The sequence below is a fragment of the Zonotrichia albicollis genome, chromosome 12, assembly GCF_047830755.1.
Source record: "Zonotrichia albicollis isolate bZonAlb1 chromosome 12, bZonAlb1.hap1, whole genome shotgun sequence".
Lineage (NCBI taxonomy): Eukaryota > Metazoa > Chordata > Aves > Passeriformes > Passerellidae > Zonotrichia > Zonotrichia albicollis.
In genome coordinates, this window is record NC_133830.1 from 6,825,519 (window position 1) to 6,851,325 (window position 25,807).

The 25,807-nt window shown below is 44.3% G+C and overlaps 2 protein-coding genes across 4 annotated transcripts in view; both read right to left on the reverse strand.

Annotated features, from left to right (window-relative positions):
• Window positions 1–4,670: 4,670 nt before the first annotated feature.
• SNTN (sentan, cilia apical structure protein) lies at window positions 4,671–16,168 on the reverse strand. Its single transcript, XM_005488387.4, has 4 exons — window positions 10,771–16,168; window positions 10,133–10,167; window positions 9,264–9,403; window positions 4,671–7,871 (listed from the first exon to the last, which is right to left on the reverse strand). The coding sequence occupies exons 1-4, from the start codon at window positions 10,974–10,976 to the stop codon at window positions 7,713–7,715; spliced, it is 540 nt and encodes a 179-aa protein (XP_005488444.2). The 5' UTR covers window positions 10,977–16,168; the 3' UTR covers window positions 4,671–7,712.
• A 140-nt stretch (window positions 16,169–16,308) lies between these two features.
• The window catches only part of SYNPR (synaptoporin), a 97,824-nt gene continuing 88,325 nt past the window's right edge, over window positions 16,309–25,807 (reverse strand). For all 3 annotated transcript variants that reach the window (XM_074550463.1, XM_014268093.3, XM_005488386.4), the window contains 2 exons: window positions 19,171–19,362; window positions 16,309–18,089 (listed from right to left, as the gene is read on the reverse strand). In XM_074550463.1, coding sequence (XP_074406564.1) covers window positions 17,823–18,089; window positions 19,171–19,362 — 459 coding nt within the window. In that variant the 3' untranslated portion in view covers window positions 16,309–17,822. The remainder of the gene's footprint in view (window positions 18,090–19,170; window positions 19,363–25,807) is intronic.

Genomic DNA, 25,807 nt, shown 5'->3' on the forward strand with positions numbered 1-25,807 from the left:
TCCTGCAGCTGGGGAGGAGGTGTGGGTGTGTCTGGAGCAGGAGCTGATGCCTTCACATGGTAATTGCCTCCAGCGAGAGGCAGGCAGGGCACAGCAGCGCATCACAGGCGAAATGGCAAAGCAGCCAGGCTCTGCTGTCATCGTGGCCCCCCTCCCTCCAAACTAATGGGCTGGATTACACTGGAGGAGCTTGTGATGGAGAAAAGGGAAAAAAAGAGGAAAAGGGAAAAAGGAGGAAAAGGGAAAAAAAACCGGGCAAAAAACAAGAGGAGAAAAATACGGGGGGAAAAAACCCGGAAAAAAAACTGGAAAAAAAAAAAACACCACGGGGAAAAAAAAAAACACCACGGGGAAAAAAAAAAAAACACCACGGGGAAAAAAAAAAAAAAACACCACGGGGAAAAAAAAAAAACACCACGGGGAAAAAAAAAAAAACACCACGGGGAAAAAAAAAAAAACACCACGGGGAAAAAAGAGAGGAAAAGGGGGGGAAAAAAAAAGAGGAAAAGGGGGGGGGAAAAAAAGAGGAAAAGGGGGGGGGAAAAAAAGAGGAAAAGGGGGGGGGAAAAAAAGAGGAAAAGGGGGGGAAAAAAAAGAGGAAAAGGGGGGGAAAAAAAAGAGGAAAAGGGGGGGAAAAAAAAAGAGGAAAGGGGGGGAAAAAAAAAGAGGAAAAGGGGGGGAAAAAAAAAGAGGAAAAGGGGGGGAAAAAAAAAGAGGAAAAGGGGGGGAAAAAAAAAGAGGAAAAGGGGGGGAAAAAAAAAGAGGAAAAGGGGGGGAAAAAAAAGAGGAAAAGGGGGGGAAAAAAAAAGAGGAAAAGGGGGGGAAAAAAAAAGAGGAAAAGGGGGGGAAAAAAAAAGAGGAAAAGGGGGGGAAAAAAAGAGAGGAAAAGGGGGGGAAAAAAAGAGAGGAAAAGGGGGGGAAAAAAAGAGAGGAAAAGGGGGGGAAAAAAAGAGAGGAAAAGGGGGGGAAAAAAAGAGAGGAAAAGGGGGGGAAAAAAAGAGAGGAAAAGGGGGGGAAACAGTGATGTGTGCCAGGAAAGTCCCAAACCCTCATGAAATATTTGGCACCCTTTGGGTTCTAACTAGCAAGAAAGGAGAGAATAGAAATATTAAGTTATTCATAAGTCTGGCTTTGTACTCCTTACACTCTCACCGGCAGTAAAGCAGTCCTCAGCTCACAGATATTCAAAAAAGAAAAAAAAAACCCCTATTTTTCAAGGATCTTCCACTACAGATCCCAGCCACAGCTGCCTGTGGTGGGCAACAACCCTGCTCTCATTAGCATCAATACCAGAGACAAGAGAAATGACAATTGTGAGATGAGGTCTAAGAGAGAGCTTACTAAAGGTTAGCAGACCAATCCTGCAAGCTGGGAAAAGCTTTGTCAGAGGCAGCAGCAGCAGGGAGGGCCCAGGATGTCTCCTGGCAGAGGAAGGCTCTGTCACACCAGCAGAATGATTGCCTACTCCACTTAGCAGCGTTTTAATGCCAAAGGGCTTTTAACAAAGCCCCTCTCCAAGGCACTTAAAGCTGCTAGGATGTCACAGGATGAGAAGGAGGATCTTTTAATGCATTAATAAATAGAGGGATAAAAAATCCCAAACCCCACAAGACTAGGAATAAGCCCCAGTTTTTCAACAGAAAAGGAAAGTATCAAGTGATTTGTACTGCTCACTGCAGTCTCAAGTGGCCTAGAAAGTCATTCAGAAGCAAAATGAAGTTTTTAGGCGAGATAAAGTCAGAATAGTGAAAACTGGAAGAGGTTTCATGTGTTTATATGCACATAGAGATATTTTAGGAGGTTTCATGTGTTTATATGCACATAAAGATAGTTTATATGTAGCATGTGTATCTTAGTGGTTATATATTGTACATATTACATATATATTATAGGTCGTCTATAGATAAGTCAAAATATATAATATACATTTTAAATCAATATATTTTATATACAAACACAGGTCTACATAATTTATTACCCCACCCCATTTTGTGCCACCTTTCCCTGGGCTCCAGGGCAGATGTGTAGTGAGGCAGCACAGCAGCTTTTGGGTCTCCATAGGAGAACATCAGCAGGAGCATCTTAGCAACAAGTGAAATACATTCCTTAAGAGCAAACCAAGGGCCTGGGAAGCCAAAGCCTCTCATTCTCCCCCGGGGCAGCCCCAGCACTCAGGGAGAGCCACCACAGCTCCAGAGAGCCCCTGAGGGCAGCGTTCACTCTCCAGTGGTTCCAGACACCCGGGGGGCTGCAGCAATCGGGACACAACAATTTCAAACCATTTGCTTATTATCTACAGTTCAAGCTCTCCCCGTTGCATTGACAAACTGACTGCCAGCTCCAACCGATCTCAGGGCATCTCTTGGCCCCTGTAAGCTCCTGGTACCCACCAGGATGCACGCATCTAGCCAGGAATCTTGTTATGGAACAATTGCCAACAGCAAGATGCTCCCAGGTTGCAGCACAGCACACAGACAGATCAAGTGGCCTCCAGCTCAAGGGGACAGTTCTGCCTTTCCTAAGCTCTTGCTGCTTTTTTCTTTTTTTTTCCAAAGTAAAAACATCTTACTAGATGTGGCTTTATCAAGTGCTGTGTTAGTACCAGGCAACATACACAAAAAAAAAAAAAAAAAAAAAAATCTCCCTGGATCTTTCTAAGGATAGCAGGATGAAGTTCTGTGCTCAAAACAGCTACACAACGGCACTAGGTCATGGACACCAACAACCTCCCCTCTCCACTTAACACCAGCATTTATTTTATGTTCTATTAACAGATATCTAGAGCAATGAGGTGTTTCACATACCTGTAAGGCAGGACAAAGCAGCTCTCCATGTGCTCAGCCTGGGAAGGCCACCACCCTGACCTCTCTCCCAAGAGCTCTGTAAATAAAGGGTGTTTTCCTTTTATCAGAACTCCTGAGTGGATTGAAAGATGTAGCAGCTGAGAGCTGCCAGTTAAACACCTGAGAGAGAACTGCTAAACATTTCTCAGGGCTAAAAAAAAGGAGAGAGCCAGAGCCAAAATGTTGTCCCGGGAAGGCTCTGGCCATAACAGGTGGGATGGGGGCAGCAGGTGTGTCCAGAGCTTGGCTGCTACCTATGAGAGCTACAAGCCAGTTTCCTCAGGAGTCCTGTGTTAGATGTTATGCATCAACAACATAAGGAAAAGGTCACTTGAGATTTCAAAAGCTTCCAGTCTCTTGTAGCCTTTTTTCAAATCCAAAGTTCACTGTCCTGTCACCTCAGTGGTCTCTTCACTCCCATCCCAGACCCTGCAGCACAAACCTCCCTCTGCTGCAGCCCTGGGCACTGCCTGCTTGTCCCAGGGCACCAGCAGACCCCAGACACCCACCCCAACACCCCCAGCCCCACTTTGCACCCACACACTGCCCAGGCTGGGGGCAGCTCAGAGCACCACTGCTGCTGCAGCATCCTGCACACAGCACAGCCTGGGAGCTGCTGCATGAATTCAGCTCCCTGAGGAAGAGCTTTCCTTTTGACCTCTGTCATCCTCTAACAGGGATAAGAAATCTGCAATTCTTCTGCAGTCTCCAGGGCTGGAATAGGTATTAGAGAAGAATTAAGCGTTTCTCTTTAATTTGCTGTGCTTACCCACTCTTTCCTTCACATGTACTTGAGCACTCCCAGCACTGCTTGGCCTCAGGCTGCATTCAGCAGAAGGCTTTAGGTGCTCATTAATTAATGCTTAATTTGTGTGGGCCTCTGCTTACAATTCTTATGCAAATCCTTATCAAATTGTGTTCTGGTTTCAGCTGAGCTGGATCCAAGCCCTAAAGAGCTAAAAGAGGAATGACAAATTGAGGAGTAAATGTGCAGGTAATAAAGCCTTTCCTGTCCTCAGAGGCTTTGCAGTAACCTTGGGTCATGTGTACTACAAGTATAAAATTAGAAGAGAAATAAAGAGTGACTTAATGTTTGAGTCTTGAGAATGTGCAAGAGCTGTTGTTGGAAAGCAACTACCAATAAACACTTACTGATGTGTTGGTTATTAATGTGACATTTTTATATAAATGCTTCTTCCCCTAGAAAGAAGATAGGTTTTTACCAGAAGAGGAAAAAATGAGTTTTTTCTGTATAGTTTAATCATTGTGTATGTTGCCTGGTACTAACACAGCATTTGATAAAGCCACATCTAGTAAGATCTGGTTTTAATTTGTGTTCTTTATTACAGTTTGTTGTAGCTGCCTAATTAAAATTTGTCAGGGAAGTAATCAGCCTTATTTCTGCAGTGAGATCAGTTTAATAAGAAAGCAATTTTGCAATTTGGTTTCATTAATTAATTAGGCAAAACACTATACAATCCATGTAGTGGTGTATAAACCCAGGGATGCCATGACACCAGCCACAGTGTCCCAAGAAAAAAGGGAATTTATCTGTGGATATTTCATGCCCAGTGTGGATTTTGCCCCTGCCAGCTTCAGAGAAAAAAGCTGCCATTTAATGCTTAACTGAATGTGTCTGCTAGTGCAGGTTTTCTTCAGACAAACCTCAAAAGAGCATTATGTGGGATGGAGGAAGAACAACTGGATCAAGAAAAATTCACCAACAAATGGGTCAGCATCTGTACACAGACTTCCTCCAACTGTCCCAGGTGCCAAAGCAAACAAATTTCATACTCCTGGGAAAACAAATCAAAGAAATAGTGGGAAGGCTGTCTGGTGAACCATTGGAGGAGGAAGGGTCTCAGGGTTGGGTTGCAGATGTTTCTGCTTGTCTCTGCTATAAGAATACTTGCCCAGCTTCATTTTCCAAACTCAAGCAGAGACCTGGCATCCATCAGTTTGGATGCCAAATGCCAATGGCACAAATCCCAACACAACCCCCAGCACACAGAGGTCAGGCCTTTGCTGCCTGCTCTTCACACCACGTTCACTTCTGGGCTATCAGATTCTGCCACGATTCTCCCACTTGCAGAGGCAGAGGAACCTGAGGATTCCATCAGCTCAGCTGCTGCTCTGCTCCTCGGCCCTTGCTGGGCTCTGCTCTGAGAAATCAATGCTGAACTCTCTGTGCTTCCAACAGGAGCAAGCAAGGAACAAAACAAAGCACAACAGCAGCATGTGAGCGAGCTCAGAGCCTGCTCCCTGAGGATGCAGCCAGACATGCTGTCTGCACCAGATCAGCTTCAAAGCCAGCAGCTGGGAGTGCTCAGGGCACAAACACTCTGGGTTAATAAAAGAGCATCTTCCACAGTCATGGTGCAAATTTCTGCCTCCTTGTAACTGGAGGAAGGTGCTGGGGCTGCTCCGAGCATTTCCTCCTGCTTTCGAGCATCAGGAAGGACTTTCAAGGGCTGATGCAGATTGAGCCCCATTCACCTTGTTCAGAAACTCTTGCAGGAACTGTCCCAGTGCCTCAGCCTCTGGGAGGAGCCCAGTGCAGGCTGGAATCCAGCTCTGCTACCTCTGCTCACTTGGTTTTCCTGTGCCTCTGATTCCTTCCCTGCCATTTGAATATCTTTGCTATTGAGTTGTTCAGGAATTGCTTCTTACTTTGAATTTTCACTGTGCTTAGCACAAGGGGCTTTTGATCCAAGCCAGGGACTCAGGATGTTGCTCACAACACACCAAATTGGGATAAAAAGGGTTTGCACCTGATGAGATGACAAAGTGAATAAGGCTGATAAAAGGCTCTTAAGTCATTAATTCAAGTTATGCAAGATCTAGAAACATTTCAGCGACAACAAAAACTCTGTTAGAGCCTTAGCAATTTCAAAGAACTTTTTCTTAATTGGCTTCACAATATTTTTTCCTTTCAGTCTTTTTTTTTGGTGACAGAGGGATATTAGCAAATTTATGCTTCCAGCATCATCAGTGGCTCCCAAACAATCTTTTCAGGGCTGTGCTGTGTTTTCTTTGCCTGAGTAATGGGAAACCTGCCCAGACTCACATTCAGTCCATTTCATACCCCAGAAAAGGAGCATCAGCTGATATTTTAGGCTTTCACAAATCTACCTGGCCAAAAGCAGGGGGACAGGGAAAGTGACTGAGCAACACCAGGGACAGAGTATCAGTGTTAAAGTGTGATAGCAAGGTGGGTGATCCCACCCTGGGAGGCTGGATGGGCACCCATGGGAGCAGGCACCCTCCCAGCACTGGGACAGCAGGGGGATGCTCCCTGGGCAGACAGACAGAACAGACAGGACAGACAGAAACACTGCATGCTGGCTTTGTCACCTCTTGCCACAGGCTGCATGCTGCCTGTTCTTGCAGCCACCATCACAGCAGGGGCTTTGCTAATCAGAGGTTTTATTTGTAGTAGGATCAGTTGTGAATGTTTAGCCTCCAGAGCAAGCCTGCCCTGGCTGAGGTCCAAACCAGCACCTTACCTGCTGAGCTTCATTTCAAACCCCACCACATCCATCTTCATTTCTTCTTTCAGCTCCATCCCACACTACACAGAGACCTTCCTTCTCCAAACAATTGGCTGCTGGTCTTCTATTGTAATCTTTCCTTCACATCAAAATCCATCACAAAACATCATCTTAGCCCCTGAAAACACTAAGAGCCTTTTTATGTCAAAGACTTAAATCTCATTACTCAGCAGGCATTAATTTCCCTCTTTTAACACTAGAGGGTTTGATCCCTTCCTGTTAAAAATTTATCCACCAAAGCTAAATCATTCTTGTCTTCCCCTTTCTAGGCAAGGAAGAAGAAAAAAATTTAAAAGGCTCCAACATTTTGCTGGCTCATTCATCTTGGTAGATTCTTATTAAATCCTTACACGGGCTGTTCTATTCCTGGGACATGAGATTGTTTTTTGTGCCCTGAAGGGACACAGTGGGATAAATACTGGCTCTGAGTCAGGACTTTGTAGGTAGGAATCAAACCAAATATTAGGATGATGAGCATTTAATGCTTAGGCTCTGGCCCTAACCAATATCACTCAGTTCCAAAACAAACAATTTATTGGCCACCTTTGTTCCCACCATCCCTGGTCTGGATCACCTCTTATCTGGTTTCTGCTTTTCACATTTTCATGGCACAGCAGATTCAGCTGGCTGCCATGTTTGGGTCACTCCCCTGGTCGTACAAGCACAGCACTGCCAGGGATGCCCTGCAAATGCTGGACTTGAAATTCCTTCCATTGTAATCTGTAAATGAAGAAAGCAGTTGGAGGAGGAAATAAAAGTAAACAAATGCTCCCTTCAGCAGGGTTAATGGTGGGGTGGAAACCACTCAGACTAAAATCAACCTTTACCTAAGACAGGAACAGATTTTGTGGTCATTGCCCATTGTGAAGCCCATCACTGGTGACCCCAGCTCAGGGGTGACAATCCCTGGGGTGGCTGGGAGAGCCCAGGGAGCTGGGCAGCCCTGACTCCAGGGGAGTTGCACATTTGGGCAGCTGCACATTTGGGCAGCTGTGTCTCCATCATTCCCCACACCACCACAGGGAGAGGATGGAGAGCCTGGGCTGCCTTTCCCTGTGCTGGGGGCTGCCCCCAGCTGTTCCCTGCTCTTGCCCCCAGCAGGAGCCAGTCACCCACTCTGCAAAGCACAAATGGAGGGGACAAATCCCTGAGCACCAACTTCGTGGAGTGTTTCAAGAAAGGAGTAAGTTCAGCCAGGTTTGGACACAACTTTATTCCATTTAAAAGGGACCAGCACAGGGAACCCAGGCACTCTGTGTGTACCTCACTCATGCTTTCCTCACATGCTGCCAGGCCATTTCTTCTTTAAAATCACAAATCATTTTGTGGTTTTCACATTTTTGATCTCCTGCAGCAGGTCAGACATCAGAGTGAGACTGACTAACAAGATCATGAAGTCTTCAAAATTAATTTTGTTCTCTGAGTCCTCATCCAAGGAAGAAATTATTTCTTGGTATTTTGGTTTGTTTTCTTGGCCCTATGGAGGATTTTAAATGAAAAAAAAAAAGGCATGAAATTCCTTTTTTATTGCATCACTAGAAAAAAAGAAAGACACCTACTTATGTAAATATTAATGTATTTTTTATTTTCCCATTCAGGTTGTTATGTCAACATTCATATTAGTTTTTCAAGAGAAATTCAAACAGAAATATTATTGTAGTCAGAAGGGAGAACAATCAGTCCTCAAAGTTTCCATCAGAATCCAGAATATATCTTTATGTCTAAAAGACACCTAATTATGACTGACAATCTGACAATGATGATGATATAGCTGGTAACTGTTAAATAAAAAAGGGAGTCCTGTGTCCTGATAAAACTGGGAGGAGGAAACAACCAACCCTCTTAAATTTAATATTCAAATATATACAAATACATATTGTGAAGGTCTCAGAAACTGTTGATTTTACAAGCATAACTTTAATACTGCTACTCCTGGTCCTCTTGGGCATTCCTGTTGGAACGGATTATTAAAATTCTGTAACATATCTATTATTTATATTTCCTAACAAAAAAGCTTTGCTAGAGTTCTAGGTTAGTTTTTTAGCTTAATAATTTCCAAACCATCTCAGGATCCCAAGCTTAATTGCTACCAGTAATATTTTCAATTCTTTTTCAATAAGGTGCCTAGTTTCTAATTTGGTACCAATTTGCCCTCCCCAACCAGTCATGTGATCTTGTTATTTTTGGAAGTAAAGGTATTACCTCTCTCATTTACTTATTTGAACTCTTTTTTATTAGTCCAATATAACTTTTCCTACCACTTGATAATTTTTTATTTTGGTTTTTTTTTTGTTTGTTTGTTTTTTTGTTTTTTTTTTTAATTTACAGAGGGGAAATAAACCCCTGTGGGAAATTGACAGCCACAAGTGCTGCTGTGATGGTTTTTACCACACCTTTCTGCCCCTGTCTCCCAGGAACCCCACCAGTGACAGCAGTGGACACAGAACATGGCTCTGCAGCACAGGGCTGGCCTCAGTGCTCTGGCAAACCACCAAACACCTCAATAAGTACCATGAGTTTCTTCTCTTCCTAAAACTAGCTTCTTGTTATCTTCCAAGGGTTTTAATTTAGTTGGTTGGGTTTTTTTTGGTTTTGGTTTTCTTTTTTGCAATTGCCCTGTTTTCTTTAAACAAATCCAAGCAGCAATCAGCTGCGCTTTGTTGCTGTGCCCCTCCTTTGGCTCTGTGTTAGGCTCAACGTAAAGCAGCTCAGTCACAGAATGTTTGTACCAAACCCCTCAAGTGTCCCTTGGGATGCCCCATGGACTGAGTGATGCCGGCCAAGCTGCAGGAGAGAGCCTGAGCTGCCATTCCTGCACCCAGAGTGCCCAGGGCTGTCCCAGTGCCACCCAGCCAGCAGGCCCCCTCACCTGGATGAAGTGCCAGAACTGGGATTGCAGTAAGCTCTTGGTTTCAGACTTGCTGAGCTTGCTCTCAGGGTCAGCATGGTTGTTATACACCAAAGCTGCTGTAGCAAAAGCCTTTTCAAGGTCTGAGCCTTTTCTTAGAGCTGGAGGGAGGAAAAGTTTATCCAAAAAAAAAAAAAAAAAAGGCTTTTGAGATATAATTGAAAGGAATCTGTTAAAACCATCCAGGGTGGGTGGAAATCTGTGTAGTTTCATTAAAGTTAATGAGACTGAAACTGTTTATACCCACAGAGGATCTGGCCCAGATTTTATTTGGAATGGGCCAGCACCATGCCTCATATCCCATGCAATCACACCCTGAAGGGAGCTTTCTATCAGAGCCAGGGCTGTGGCACAGCACGGGGCTCAGGACCCACCTGGCCTGTCCTGGGCATCCAGCAGGGACCTGCCACACCACAGGGACAGGCCATGGTGGCCATCCCCTGGATGCATTTGGAGCCCCAGAGACCTGCACCAGGGAAAACAGGGCCCCTTTGGGAGCATCCCTGTCTGAGCACCAGTGCTGCACCTCAGCATTATGGCAAACTTGGGATCTGGGCTGCATTCACCCCCCTTGTGCATGAGTCTGAAATACCGATGCTCACAGGCCCTGCCAGCAGGGGTTACACAGATGATTTATGCTGTGATTTTTTATGAAAAGGCAAGCACAAGAGATGTGACAGCACAGGGCACAGGGACCCATGAGACCCTCCTGACTTACACCAGCTGAGGATCTGCATGGCCTCTGCAAGCTCTGTGACATTGCCAGAACTTTCTGCACATGGGCTGTGAAGGACCTGAACCCCAAAGGGGCAGTGAAGGGCTCCCCTTACCTTTTATTGATGCCAGCTGCTTGGCAACGGGTACACTGGTGGTGAGAAAGCAGAGAGGCACAATTATCACTTGGTAAATTGTGTTGGGTATTGAGTTTCTCCATGAATGAGCTTGCTCATTTCTGTTTTATTTAATCACCTAGGAACTCAGGGCTTCCCAAGGGACAGTGTCTTTCCTTCACAGTGGAAAGGAAAATGGCCTCTACAAGAAGCACAAGAACATCACACAGCTTCTAATCCCTCACCCGAGTGAGTAGCCTGGAGTTGTAACTAAAGCTAATTATTAATTTTAAGTGAGGGACATTGCAACACACTCCATGTAATTTCTTCATGAACTTGAAAGAGGCCCCAGAGGTTTCTCAGTTTTATACCTATAACCAGGAAAGTGGAGAGGGGTCTACCATCCCCTCTTCACCAATGCTGTCAGTTTGGAGCAGACACATAACTTTTATTTCCAGCAGGACTCACATTTGTGAGAATCACCCCCCTGCTTTCAATCAAAACCTAAAACCTGCTTACCTTGTGCTGAATTGCTGGAAACTAATTACAGAGCATGAGATAGAGACAAACACACCCAGATGATGAGTTTCCACACAAATGGCAGATCACCCAGATGCCACAACAAAGAGATGACTTACCCCTTGGGCATGCCTGCAGCAGCTGGAGGGCCTTTTTTGGTGGCAGCAGGAGCAGGCTGACTGACTGAGTACTGCTTCATACTGGGAACACTTGTTCTGCAGCCACACATCTCCAGGCCAGGCTGTTTGTGATCTCCAGGCAACGGGGTAATAGCAAGCAGGTGGATGGAAGCTCTGCCCCGTGGAAGCAGCCTGCTTGTAGCCATGCCTATCAATAATGCAAACACTACCTGGGAATCCTGGAGCCAGTGAAATACCCCGGTCTGCAGCAGGAAGGCACTGCTGGGCTGGCAAGCAGTGGGGCTTGAATTTCACAGGAGAATTTGACAGAAACAAACCCAACTCATAATGGAACCTGGACCCTCTCAGACCTGTGGGGATGTAACTTTGCATCGGGAATAACTTTGACACTGCACCCACTCATCTATACAAATTATCATTTTAATGAGAAACATTCCTGCTGTGGGATAATGTAACTTGCCCCAAGCTATAAAGTGAGTTATTCCTGCAGCCAGAGCTGGAATCCAAGCATTTCCTAGCTCCTGATCCAGCATTTATCCTAGGTGAGCACACTCCTACTCTAATATTTATTCTATTTCCCCATCACGGTGCAAAGAGCCCTGCTCTGCCTCCAAACCAGCCCAAGGCAGCCCTAGCAGGGAGCCTGGGCTGTGCTTCCCACCCGAGCAGGGAGTGCTGCTTCCCCAAGCAGCTCGGAGCCATATGGCAGAGCAGGCGCGCATTAGAGGAACTGGAAGGGCTCCAGTGAACTTTGTTATTTATTGGCATGGATATTGCTATTAGAAAACACAGCTTGTCACACTGCCTAGCTCCACGCACGGGCTCCTCTCTGCGGATCCTTTGCCTAGAGGTGTCTAGACAGGATAACTTCAAGTTTAAAGACAAAGCAGGCAGTTTAATTCCAGGGTGGTCTCTTAATAGGTGGTGACTTCAGCTACCTCATCCAGCTCATCTTTCCTCGTGAAAGGATACAATACTGATGTTAAAACTGTCCATGATGAGACTTTATGTAACGGGACACACAAAGGAGACTGCAACAGATGGCCCAGAGAATTAAAATGTTTTCCTCATTTAGTAGAAGCTAAATTACTGAAGGCTAATGAATAAGGATGTTCACCACCTTACCGTTCCTGGATTTTAATTATCTTAAAAAGCATGGGAAAAGAGAACCTTTAATTTTCCATCTAAGAGTGTCATTACTCAAACAATTCAGAGCCTTTTTCTGAGAGGTTTAAGCTGTCTTAGATCTCTAGTGCATTCTTTAGGACTGGCTCATGAATAAAACAGAGCCTGTAATTGCAATGACGAAGCCAAAACACATATAATCAATGCTCATTATTCCATCAATTAACACACTAAAATTAAACAAGAATTCAGGCTTAGTAATCTGCCATCAGCTAAAAAAAAAAAAAAAAAAAAAAAAAAGAGAGTCTTGATATCATGTTGAAGTGATAATTCCCTTTCACATCTGTTGAACCATACAAGGAGGCATGAAAAGCCTTACATCCTGGTTAATATGTGGAATGGGGATGTTTGGTCTTAGCATCCAAGGTAAAAAATGAGAGTGAGAAACAGACTCAGTTTCCTGTTTATCAGTGGCAGGCAGTACTGTGAGCAGGCTGGCAAACCCAGCCCTCTGTGTTTTGGGATCTTTCCACTGCAGATCAGATTTCAGCTCACAGTTGTTTTAATCTCACCGACTTTTGGGAGCCTGAGCTCTAGAACAGGTGATTTGCTTTGCTGGGGTAGTAGCAAGTTCAGACAAACCTGGGGTTCATTATCCCTCTAGGATACACTAATTAACGTGTGCAGGAGCGTTTGTGCCTGACAGATAAGGGGTAGCATGAGGATAACCCTTGCCTTTGCAGATGATCAGCTTTGAAGATTGAGATTTTGGCTGTGCGTGTTGCTCGAGTATTCTGGTCAGCAAGGTGTGTGTGGAGCCAGGCCATCTGCTCTGTAGCTATTTTGGTACACACTATTTATGTTTGAAATATCCAGGTGCCTTTATTGGTCAATTTTTAGCATGTTTCACACGTTAACAATCCTGTCTGTGCAAAATACGCAACCTGCCACTTCAAACTGCAAAATCCTTACAGGCAGTTCACTTAAAATAATTGCCACTGCAAAAAGCCACAGCCTCTGCCTCACTTTTGGTATTTTCCTGGAGACTTCCTCCTCCTTTTTTTAGGAAATGCTTTATGCATTTCAGAAGGCTGATATTGTGAAACGTGTGTGGGACAGAGTCCTGACTCCCTTAGAGATGACCTGGGTGGGGCAGGATCCCAGGGACACAGATAGGAGGGAATGCCTGAAACAGGAGACACTCTCACACCTCCTGGCCTCTCAGGTTTCATTTCAGCAGCAAACCCTTCAGCAGGTGCAGGAGAAGAGCTGCAAACATGCACCCAGGCAGGTAATAACTTGAATTCCTCACCCAGGGCAGCTGTGGCTGTCCCATCCCTGGAAGTGTCCAGGGCCAGGTGGGACATGGCTTGGAGCAGCTTGGGATGGTGGAAGGTGTCCCTGGCCATGGCAATGGGTGTGGAACCAGATGAACTTTAATCCTGAAAATACTATTGCCAAGTAATTTTCCCTCTGGGAATGTTTCATTATAGGACATTCAGATTTTAGAAAGGCAGCTATATTTTTTAAAAAACTAAAATCTCATTAATGGGGGACAAAACAATAAAAATGTAAGAACAGGAACTAAATGCAAAAAAACAGGATGCCTCCTCACTGAACTATTAAAATTTCATATCAAAATGCTAAGATCTTCATAATAAAGATAGATGTCAGTGACAAATGATGGTATAATCAGGACCAGATATATTAATAGCAAAATACAAATTATTGCTGATGTTATAGAATTCCAAAAAGAAAAGCCCCTGCATTTAGCAGAAGCTGGGAATAGAAAGAAATCCTAAAAAAGAATATTGAAGTTAGGGGAGAGCATGAGCTAAGTAGACCATCTATTCACATACATAACAAATTTTGACTAAAATCTTTCTTAAAACCAGTGGACAAAGGACTAAATGCTTGTGACATGATATGACATAATGAGAAGAACTTATTTCAAAAAAGGATTAAATAATACAGTGGCACTTTTTAATCAGTAGCTCTTAATCTGTCTGTCATACTAACTGTGAAACTCTGGAGATATTGTCAGGAGCAGACTACAGGGAGGTGCAATGCATGTTGATGCCACTGCCTCTTATATCAGCACATCACAGTTTCAGCCAAGATTGATTCAGGGCTACAGCCTGGATTGCTCTTTCAATTTGAGAGCCTATAAAGATTTGAAATAATTAACCTAATCAGGTCAGGCAATTGTAACATGAATTCATGCAACAAGAGCACAAACTTTCTCCAAGTTTTAGCCATCACTGAGGCTCTGTTATGTGCAGATCAATGGCCACAATGAAGGAGATCTGGTCATCAGGAAAAATATCACACACAAAAACCCCAACTCCATCCAGCCAGGGCAGAGCCCCATGGGCTGTGTTTGCATCTGAACCCACCCTTGTTTCCCTGATGTGCTGGGCAGGAGGTGGAGCAGGCTCAGAGCCAGTGGTACCCAGGGCAGGGGATGCACTCTGCAGAGCTGGAGCATTGGTGCTCCAGGAGCAATGGGAGAAACCCAACCAGCAGCTGAATGTGCCCCTTCCTTGGCCTCTGAGGCACCTGGAGAGACAGTCCTGTGCTCACCCCTCCCCACCACACTCACCAGATGTACCTGCCTCTCCCCCATAGCTTCACACTTGATAATGCAAATGTGCTCCTAACTTGGGTACTGAGAAATGGGCTATAAAGAGAAACACATGGGAAAACAGGAGGGACAGCACAAAGATCAAGGAACATGTTTTTTCTCTCCCAGGCTGACCTAGTTATTCAACTAACTGGCAGAGATACTCTAATGATGAAGCAGGGAAGCAAGGAGGCTGCCAGCAGCAGTTTCACAAAGGATGCTTGAGTTTACTTTGTTATTTGTCTTAAATCCAGGTAACATCAAATACAGCCTTTTTCATAAGTTGCTCAACCCTTGGCTATGGAGTCCCCATCCCCAGCAGAAATAAACTTTCAATTTCTCAGCAACTGCAAAAGGATGAGACTCAAATCTAGAGGAAGACAGAGGAAACATTCAGATACATTTTCTTACATAACACAGACAAGTGCATGCATCATTTTTGTTTTCACTTTTGCTGCTGCCATACTTTATTAACCTGAGAAGCTATGGATAGAGATTTTTCTTCCCTCCTAATTCAGAGTGAAGATTACAGTCCCCAAAGGATAATAACTGGCTCAACTGTTCTGTACAGCAGCCAGGAGCTGAGGTACCTGTAAATATATGGCCACCAGGGTAAAGCAAGGGCCAGTCTTCCATTAAAATATGTGCCTCTTACACTACTTTTTGTTAACTCTTCCACCAGTTCTGCCCTTCATGAGAAACCCTTAGACCTGGAGTTACACAAATAGTACCCAAAATATGACATAAACTTAATTTTGTTCTAAGCCTTGTATCAAAAACTGCCCTTTCTCCAGGGGTGTGAACTCCATAAAGCTGCAGTCCTGTGCTCACATGGTCACACAAGAATTTCATCTGGTTTGAAATGCAGGAATAAACCAAAGCAAAACCCATTTTCATCCCTCGGCATTGGATAGAAAAGTTTAGTAATAGGACCCTGCTGATTTGAGTGGAAAAGTTCATGAAGAGAAAGCTAGTTGATACAAGAACTATTCCTAGAGGAGAATCTTAGATATGGGAGCTCAGCTTGGGATATTCCTCATCAATTAATAGAAAGGGAATTTAGAAGAACAACAATAACAAAAAAAAAAAAAGGAAAAAAGAGCAGAAGCAGGAATATGTGGGAGAAGGCATGAAGAGCACACATCCCATCACACCCCTTGCCACACATACAGGTTTCACTTTCTCCTGACCTGCCAATGTCTAATGTTTTTCCAAACTTAAAAGAAGAAAACCAACCAACCAAAAAAAACCACCTCCCCCAAACAAACAACCCCAAATAATCACATAAATCAAAAAAACCCAAACAAATTAACCAAGAGCCCAAATAATTAATTTAATTTTTTGTTAACCCAGAAAATTGTATTTTGCCCTCATTTGGAATATGAGAACATAAATATGAGAATATTTAGATATTCCAGTTTGTTTTCTCTACAACTCACACCTAGCTTTCCAGCAATCCTCAGAACTGGGATGGGTGACACACTACTGGGCTAGTCCTACTGACAGTGGAAAGAGAGGTAAAGAGGCAGGCAGGTATTAAACTGCACACTTTTAATTTTTTTTAAAAACTTGTGATACTGACCTTTAATGACAGGTGTCTGCAGAAGTGTTGTACTCCACTGTACATTAACACAACCCCCATAAAAGTGTTGGAAAACAGTAAGAATATGACCAATAAGGTCAGGCATAGGAATAGTTATTTTTCTTTAATAGTTATCTTCGTTATTTGGCAGTGACATTTCAATATTAACATACTCTGAAAACATGCATTGTATGCAATAACTTTATTAGGGTCAAATAGATATCACAATATAGATTCATCCACTGAGTAGCCATAAATTGGTTACAACAATCATAGAAGAGACTAAGCTGTTTTAAGCTAAGATGCTTTCAACATTACAGCTCATACAATAAGATTATATACTGATACACTTTGATCTAGAAATGCAGATGATCAGTTTTGATTAGTACATTGTGCTTCAGGCTTTCATTTGTGTCAATGCATCCCATATGCTGTAGTGAGGGAGGGCTGAATTTCCCAGGGAGGAATCCAAACAGGCTACAAGGCTGGCTCTGGCTCTTTCAGGACAAGTTCCTCTGAGCCTGGGTTATTTGGTCAATCCAGTTACATTCTCCATTAGCACCAAGCTAGCGCTCAGAGCAGCAATCTAACAGAGGGATATCTAACAATCTTGAAACAGCACGGACAGAAAGGTTTTCTTCCCATCAAAGGGCATAAAGGAATATTTATGCTTTGTAAGGTCACAACAATACGTGCGGTTTTCATGTTGCCGTGTCAAGCAACATGGCGTTTCCACATGATTTTGTGTACTGATATCTGCACCTCTGTTATCTTAGTTAAATAAATACCTTTGTAAACATATAACACAGTTACTTGGTCCTTATTCTCCACAGCTCACGTTAAAAGATTCACAAAACATCCATAGAAATAGTGATTTATAGAAGGAATACTTAGCTGAGTTAAATGGAATAAACATTGGTCAGGTACCATAGATACTACTGAATGCCATTTCAAGGAAAAACAGTTTAGTTACAAAGCATTCAGAACTTGGGTAAGCCATATATTCAACTCTGCAAAATATATAAAAGATGCATACTTCTTTTAAACAGACATTTAACAAAATGTAGTGGCAGAAGTCGAGAAGTTCCATTTACACAGTCCAGACATTTGGTAGTATGAAACTGCTTATCCATGCACTAAATTACAGATGGATGACTCAGTTAACTCAAATAATAGTAAAATCTTCTGAAACAAAAAGGTATGACCAAAACAAACTCTCTGAAGAGTCACAGACAGGCAGTTCTGAAAATTTAGGTGCAATGTTACATGCATGGATATACAGAATAATCTGTAGAAATCATAGTAAAACACTTCCGTTTTTCACCAAAATGCAGAAGGAAATTCAATTATATTATGCATATTAAATACTACAGACTTGAGGCTACAAAAAGCTTCTACCATCTTAACACATACAAAACTACCATAAAGTTATCTCTACAGTACCTACTACAACAGCAACTCCAGGTCACTGGCGAGGAGCACATCCCCTGTGTCTGGCTAGTCAGGGAAAGAAAGGCCAACTCCAGCCCCCTGGCCACCTCCCATCTGCCAAAGGAGGTGGGCTTAGACCTTCAATGGACATTAAACACTGTGTTGTAGTATGAATTTATGTAGAACCCTTAAAAATCTGGTGCCACTGAAACTTGAGACCTGTTAAACTCTCTACTTGCGAGGGATGCAAGAGCTTGCGCTGCGTGAACCCTAAATTTGATTAGAGAAGGAGGTTGGCCCGCTCTGCCCATAGCTCTGGGACTGGCCATATTCACCCACCTGGCCATAGGAGCCTGGCTGGTTGTAGCCACCAGCTGGCCCATAGCTGTCTTGGTTGTAGCCACCTTGGTTGTAGCCCCCAGGCTGCTTCTCCATGGTGTCCGCAGCGTGCCGCTGGCCCGAGGAATGCCAGCCCGTCTCCTTAAACACAAACCAAATGTTGCCTGCCCACAGGATAAAGTTCAAGTAGCCAAAGACCTGGGTGGGAAGAAGAGGAGCTCGTCACCAGCAGCCACAATCTCACAGCTCAACCTAATGTAATGGTCCCCACCATAACACTGGGTCCTGGGGGAAGGCAAAGCTGCTCCCAACCTCTCCTTCCCAAGGACAAGAGGAAATGGCCTCAAGTTGTGCAAGAGGAGGCTCAGATTGGTTATAAGGAAAAATGTCTTCACTGAAACTATTGTCAAGCACTGGAACAGGCTGCCCAGGGAAGTGGTGGGGTCACCATCTGTGGGGTAAGTGTAGATGTGGCATCTGGGGATAGGTTTAGTGCTGGACTTGGCAGCGCTGGTTTAGTGGTCGGACTCCATAATCTTAGAGATCTTTGTGGTTGGACTCCATAATCTTAGAGATCTTTGTGGTTGGACTCCATAATCTTAGAGATCTTTTCCAACCTAAATGATTCTCTGATTCTCCCAAAACCCGCAGGAAAATTTTCTCAGCTTTGGAGCAAATTGCCAAATTCACCTCCCTTAGCTGTAGCTCACAAGGTGTCTGCTTTGCTTCTTGTTTTCAAAATAAAGGTCAAATTTTTAGAGCAAAAATTTTTTTTACTTGAAAACATAATCTAGTTTAAAGAAAATGTGGAAAGATAAAATTGAAAGAAACTAATTAAAAAGAGAGCTCTTAATTGGTCAGGTGGCCTAGAGGGATTTTTTGTGTTTATTTTTTTTTAACATGCTGAAGTCCAATTTTATGTTGGTTTTTTGGAGGAATTTTAGAAGAATCTGTAAGGCACAAACATTTCCTTCTAAAGGAGCACACAGACCCCTTTGCAAAAGAGTTGCAGTGAGCAAGTTAAAAGCAGAGGGGCAACCAATGCCCTTGGACAGCCACTTTGCCTTTTCCCCATCCCAGCCCTGCACACTCACCCTGCTGCTGCTCCATGGCAGAGCTGCTCTGAGTCACAGCCTGCCTTTCCCTGCAGCAAGACTGCACTTCCAATTAAATCATGTCAGCTAACTGGTTTACACCAGTCAATTTAGGTCAATACACGGCTAAAAGATGAAAATACACTGCAAGGTAAGGGTGAACAGCAGCAATAAAAGTCACTTACAACCGAAGTGTTGAGGCTTGACATAACAGGGCTGCGAACAGGCAAACATTTGTTGGACTGCTGTTTGCAGGCAGACATCAGCAGCAGCACTTCATCAGGGTCAGTTGCAACCTTTACATCTGACAGTCCTTTAGCCCAAGCAGATGAGCTCACTAGCCACAAGAATGAGAAGACCACTGTCACAATGAAATCCTAAAAGACAAATTAGTTAGAAGCATTATACTGGTGAGTCCATTGGAAAGGAAAAAAATATTAAAAATCACCAGAAAACTCAAAGCTTGTGTCAGAGGAGAGAAATACCAAGAGCTTGTTACTTAGTGGAAGGTTGTGTTACTGTCATCACCCACAGAGCTAATTTTCAGAAGTGCTTTACACGCTTATAGGGGCAGAGCCCCTGGGCTGACATTTGTACCAGAGGCCTTGAGGCAAGATTCCCACAAACACGTGGCTGGTACCCAGGATGCTGAGCTGCCTTGAAAATGTGGCAGTTCAGAGCACCAGGCTGATGCATTGGGATGAATTACAAAATAGAGATGCCTGTAAAGAAGCTGGGCCCTCCTGAGAGCTGGGTCTTGCCCTGGGTACTCCTACAGACAGTCAGGGTGGGTTTCCAATAGGAAGTGTTTCTGTCTTAGGGAAAACCTGAAATTGGCTAATCCTCAGGTACCAGATGAGGAGTTTTCTCACCAGCCACAGGTAAGGCCAAATGTCCCTGCTGCATAAGCCATGCAGCCACTAATTACCATGAGTGAGCAAGTAAACAGCAACACTTGCCAAGCAGAGACTCCTCCCTGTCCTGGTAAAGCACTGGCTCCTAATTCCCATCCACGTGAAAAGAGGGGAGAAGGTGGGGTGGTCCCTCCAGGTTCCAGCAGCTCTGCTCTGATCCACTCTGCTCACTTTCCCCTTGAAAGACTCTCGGGAGCATGCACAGGCATAAACTTCTCCTTGTCTTAGCCAGAACAAGTGGCCAAGTGACACTGTTGTTGTGTGGGTTTGGGGGAAAGGAGGGAGGAGGTGTGATTTTTCAAGCTTTCTTGTGTCTTGCTAAAACAGAAGAGCCTTTCTGCTGTCATATTTCATCCCATCTGTCAGCCCACAACAGATGGCAGAGGTGCCAAAGTCTAACATACCACTAACTGCATGGCTGCGTCTTGATATCCCACCTCCCGTGGGGCTGCTTCCCCTTCCCCCTTGCAAAATAAAGGTGTGCATGGAAGGGAGGGAAAACACTCATTAAGAACCCAGTGTTTCAGGTTGCTTCTCAGAGAAACAAGCAATCCCTAGGAAACACCATTCTCATGTACAGCACAGCTGACATTTGGGGAAGGAGCTCTCCATGGCACCCCAGGGGTGCAGGGCGTGAGCCCCGACATGATGGATGAGGCACCAGTCAATAAAGGGAGCCTTGAACAAAGGATGTCTCCACTGACGCAGATGGGATTAAATTAACTGTGCTTGGACGCTTTCCCAAAGGATACATCCTTCTCTTTTAACAATTTGCTTTCTGCAGGCCTGTGTCTGCCACCGAGCTCTGAGTTCCTCTGACCTCCCTCGTGCTGCCCAACTGGGCTCTCTCGAAGAGCGTGAAGCCCAGGAGCTGACAACTCCCTTAGCACCCAAAGAGTGGGCAGAGGCATATAGCCCAGAGTAATTCTTCTTCTCACGGAGATTTCCAGCAAAAGAAATTACTGTATCTCATATGTCTTAGCAGTGAATGAGAAAGAGATTCCTAGAGGCAATGGTTCAATTGCAAATGTTCCCTAAAAATTCCAGCTGGTAGAAACACGAGATGTCTGCTGAGCTGTGGATGATGATGGGAGATGCTCTTTATTTGCTGTGAGGTTTGACATGCTATCAACCCCGATGCCAAGCCCCCATGCAGCTTTGGACTGACACAAGAGATGGGGACACAGCAGAGTTTTGGGGAATGTATTTTCCAAATGCCAAGCAACCCTCTCCCAGTGCCACCACACTTGAAGCAAACTAAACCCAGCTCTGTAATCAGTGCACTGGCAGTGTCAATTAAAGAAATGCATAACAGCAGGTAGAAATTTGATGCAAACAGAGACAAACTGACTAAAACTAATGCAACACAAGAGATCAAACTTGCTAAAAAGAGAGAAATTTTAAAAGCAAGCAAAGTTCTTGAAGCAGGTGACAGCAGCAGGGGTACAGACCTGCTGTTGAGTTTACAGGCCCATGTTGGAGAGGCTCATTGCACAAATTACTGCATCTGCATGATGCAGTCTGATTGCTGATATAGCCCATGTCCTGGGCTGTAAGTCCTAGATCATCCCATGGCACTGTGCAGCTGAGGGGATGGCCCTAAAGGCATTAAGTATTTCATGTTATTTCTCAGGTCTTGCCTTTCCCATCACACACCATGCTTCTCCTGACTTCCTCTGCTCCCCTGTGCCACGGTGTTCACAAAGTCTAAAATCCTGCCCTCTGTGCTACAAACTCCCCTATTTCAGAGCAGGTCAGAGCCTTGGGGAAAGGGTTCTTGCTCTTGGGGTATCAGGATCAGCTCTTGTAGAGAGGACCTTCCAAAAACTGTAAAGTCTGGCTGGGTGCAAGAAACACACTGAACCAGAAGTGAAAGATGGTACAGTGGGACTCAAAGAGGAAACCATGCAGCCTGGCCAAGGAGACAGGAAAGAAAGCTAATGGAACACTGGGATTTTTTCAGTAGGTGCTCTTAGCAGGGCTACATGGCCGGACTCAGGCTTTTTCTGCCTCCTCTCTACAATGCAAGGATCAAAATGTATGATTCTGCATCTAGAGTGAACTTGCTTCTTCCTATTTGTGTTGAATCTTTGAGAACCTTCAGCTTTGGCTGGAACCTGAACCTCTCTTGTTTTCAAGTGGGTTTGCATTCCTGGCTGAACATTTTCACAGCTCTGGGTGGAACAGAGTTACAAGATAATGACATGCTGAAAATAAAAGTGAATTTCAAGCTAAGCTGTTCTGTGGCTTAATGTCTATCTGGGGAATTTCTCCTTGGTAATTAAGGCCAGAGTGCCTGCATACTGAAACATACTAAAACAAATCTTGCATTTCAATGTTTAATATCCCTATAGCATGGGTGAGTCTTTTTTTCCTTTGGAACAAAATAATTTTTTGTAGTTGCTCTCTTAAAATGATGTCCAGATCTCCTGAGTGTGTATTCTTGTATGATTACACCACACTCCTAATTACTAAGTTTCTCACTCAGATCTCAGCTGAGATACTTTGCTTTGCCTACAGATGCCTTTGGGAAAAAAGGAAAACACGAACATGTAAAGAAAGGCAAAAACTGAGATTGAAAATACTGAGAGTATACAAAGAGGGACTTTTTAAGATCCTGAAGTATGTGCAAAAACAAAAAAAAAATTCTCGCTGCCTTTTTCAAGTCGAAACTTGTTATTACTGAGTTTGCCAAAAATGTCTACTTGGAACAATTTTATACATTACACATTTTAGAATAGAACTGTGAAAACCTTTTCTTTTTATAACAATTGAAATATTTCTCCTTGCTATGAAGCTACTTACTGGTTTCTGCAAAATGTCCCTCTTTGAAAGGGGCAGTCACTTACAGTCACTTATGCCTCCTGAGCAGAGTTTTGGATTGCCCAGTGTCTGGCATGACCTCACCCAGCCAAGAGCCTCAATCAGAAAGGGGACGTGCTTCATCTGCTCCAGGCTGGCCAGTGGCTTTGCCAGCCCCTGAGGGCTGTGACACACGTGTCCCTGCGTGCACTCTGTGCCCTGCTCTCCCTCCCAGCCAAGTCTGCCAGGATGGGCCTGGGCTGTCATGGCTGGAAACAGGCAGAGCCTCAGCTCTGGCCTGGCCAGAGCGCCCCTGGCATCCCTCCTGCCTCACAGAGCTGCAGCTGCTGCCTCGTAACTGACTGCCATGCAGGGCTCATGCTACAGAACCTTTCCATTTGTGAAAACCCCGTCACACATTCACAGCCTCCAAGGGAGCAGCTCCTCAAACGCTGAGGTCCACAAACGCTCCTAGTCAGAGCCTGTCTGGCACTGCCAACAGGCTTCATGGCCAGCCACGCAGCAACAGAGGGAGATTTCTTTACCCAGCAGAGGCAAACCACTCAGGGGATTTGCTTTCACAGTCACAACCACCCTGAAATTGAAGAAGTACCCCAGCAAGAGGCAGAGGCCTGGTCCCAGCCGGGCAAGCGGCCAGCAGCAGATTGCCGCAGGCAGCAAACGCCTTCCCACGGTGGCATTTTAGCTCTTTTTTGGTTTGAACCAGGTCCCACCCAGATTTTCTGCCGAATGAAGCTTTGAAAGAATTACATGCTTCTTGCAACAGTGTAAGGCCTTGCAAGCTTGCTTCACAGGGAAGTGCAGACCCTTTTGGGAGGCACCAGCATGTACAGCAAGGTCACCCTGGCTCGTGCTTTAAAGGGAGATGACAAGAGCAGGCTGAAACAGCTCTTTGAAATGCAAAGAAATACTCAGGTTCTTCCTAATTTCATTTTTCAACTGTAAAGGATTCAGTCTTTTTTTTATAGATGGCTCTTTATTCTTTTCCTGTCTGGTTTTTAGATAAGTGGACATTGGTGAGGAAGTACAACATTTAATCAAAGAGGTGTCCAAAGAACAGACCTGGGTGCACTTAACTCACTCAATCTGCAACATATGTAAGGAACCAAATACCTTTCTGCATAATGTGACTTCATTATGCAGAAATCATGGACTCCAGATGCAAAAGAAAGATCTCATCTTCTTAAGATATAAGCATCTTTATGCACCATAAGAATGAGATTAGCAAGTAATCACTATAAAAATGAAATATCTCTTTTCAGGGCTATATCAGTCACCTTTCTTGGCTGAATAATTGTATGCTTTTATATTAATTGACTGGAATATTAATGAAGTGATTTACATTTATACATGAATGCATGTGGTTCCTCACGGCCAAGCTATAACTTCCAGACACAGACCTGAAGGCACCTAGGGTGTCAGCATGTGGATTTTCAATGGAACACATATGGGGTAAAGAAACCATAGGAAAAGTAAGAAGCCTGAGTGATGGGGACTGATACACATTGACTGTGACTATTCTTTCTTTTCTGAGAGACATATGGAAGCATCCTATCCCTGATCCCCTACAACTTCAGCACAGCTGGGTTGGTTACTCTCTGCTTGCAAGAAGCTCCAAATGCACAGACCTGAAGCAGAGCACCAACACAGGGGAAGGGGTTGGCAGCCCCAGGGTGCAGCTCATCTCTGCTCTCATCACAAAGCAGCAGTGCCTCCCCAGGTATGTGATGTCAAACATATGGGAACCAGCTTAGGTTGGTTTGGCCTGAGAGATGGGGATGTACTGAAAACTGTTGGCATTTTGTACATGGCATTCTTTAAAATCTAAGTCACCACCTCCAATTAATTTCTTTTAAAAGTTTGTCTCTTGAGCACTAATCAGCCACTGGAGAAGCAGCCTTGCCCCCATTGTACCCACCAAGGTGAGACCCAGCTCCTCACTGCACATGTGCACCAAGTGGGAGTTCACAGTGGAAAATCACAGCTGTGGTTTGCAGAGCTCAGAAACACACAGCATGTTTCTATGAGGTACTAATCCCTGGTAACCTCTCCTTGTTCCTTCAGAAACTGGGACTCCAAGGTCCTCTCTTAGGCTCTTCTATCTGTATGAACCCCTCATGGAGCCAGCAAGGGAAGCAGAGGTTGAAGAGTGCAAGGACTCATCATTCCCTGTGGGAATGGGTGAGTAACACAACCAGGGCCCTGTGTGACCAAAAGGAAGACTTTTTCCCCCAAAACCTGACAGGCAACATTAGCAAGAGAAATGGTTTGCTGCATAGTGAATAAACACACCCCTGCCAACCAAACAGGCAGGGAGCAGTTATCTGCTTCTCCCACTGGAAATATTTCCTTGCTATCATGCCTCACTCCACACTGAATGCTAAAATATTTTTCCACAGTTAAAGTGATGCTTTGCTGAGATCTCAGCACATGCAGTTCATTTCCTTCTATCTGTATAAACAAAGTAAACTTGAAACACTTGTGACTGCAATTTTCCCTGCAAGTTTCTTGTGACTTACTGGTCATTAAATTCCTTATAATCATATCTTCTGCACCCAGTCAGGCTTCTGCAATTTGGTAATGCATTGATGGTGACTGCCTGTGCAGGGGCCTTTTGAAAAATATTATAAAATTTCAAGTGAAAGGGGTTTTTTCCTCTCCCGACTTCTCCTGTCATACTCATTTTTCAAATCCTGAAAATTTGTCAGGAGAAAAAGGCAGTTCTGAGAGGGTGCTGCTTAAAGGCAGATGTCATCCCAGACTGAGAAAATACGAAGCCAAGAGGAAGTAAAAGGCTTAAAACAGGAATGGTTTTAACCATGAAATTGTGATCAGGCACTGCAGCAGAAGCAAGGATGGATGAAACTATCATCTTCAAACTCTTCACTAAGAGAGAAAAACTGGTAGTCTGGACAAGGTGCCTGATGCACTGATCCTGCCAGGTGATGAAACAGAGTGAGGGCTGCCCTGCCTCCTGCACCAACACGTGCTGCACCAGAGATTTCTGCAGCACTTTTCTTTGGAAGGAGCCATCTCAGGGATGAGACATACTCACACATCTGATCTGATACACGTCAGCTCAGAG

Excerpts from the sequence above, each read along its gene's own strand:
- SNTN (XM_005488387.4), bottom strand. The coding sequence starts at position 10,976 with ATGGCTACAAGCAGGCTGCTTCCACGGGGCAGAGCTTCCATCCACCTG. Across the intron at positions 9,404-10,132 it reads GCAGCTGGCATCAATAAAAG|CTCTAAGAAAAGGCTCAGAC; the intron begins GTAAGGGGAGCC and ends TCCTCCCTCCAG. Across the intron at positions 7,872-9,263 it reads AGTTCTGGCACTTCATCCAG|GGCCAAGAAAACAAACCAAA; the intron begins GTGAGGGGGCCT and ends AATCCTCCATAG.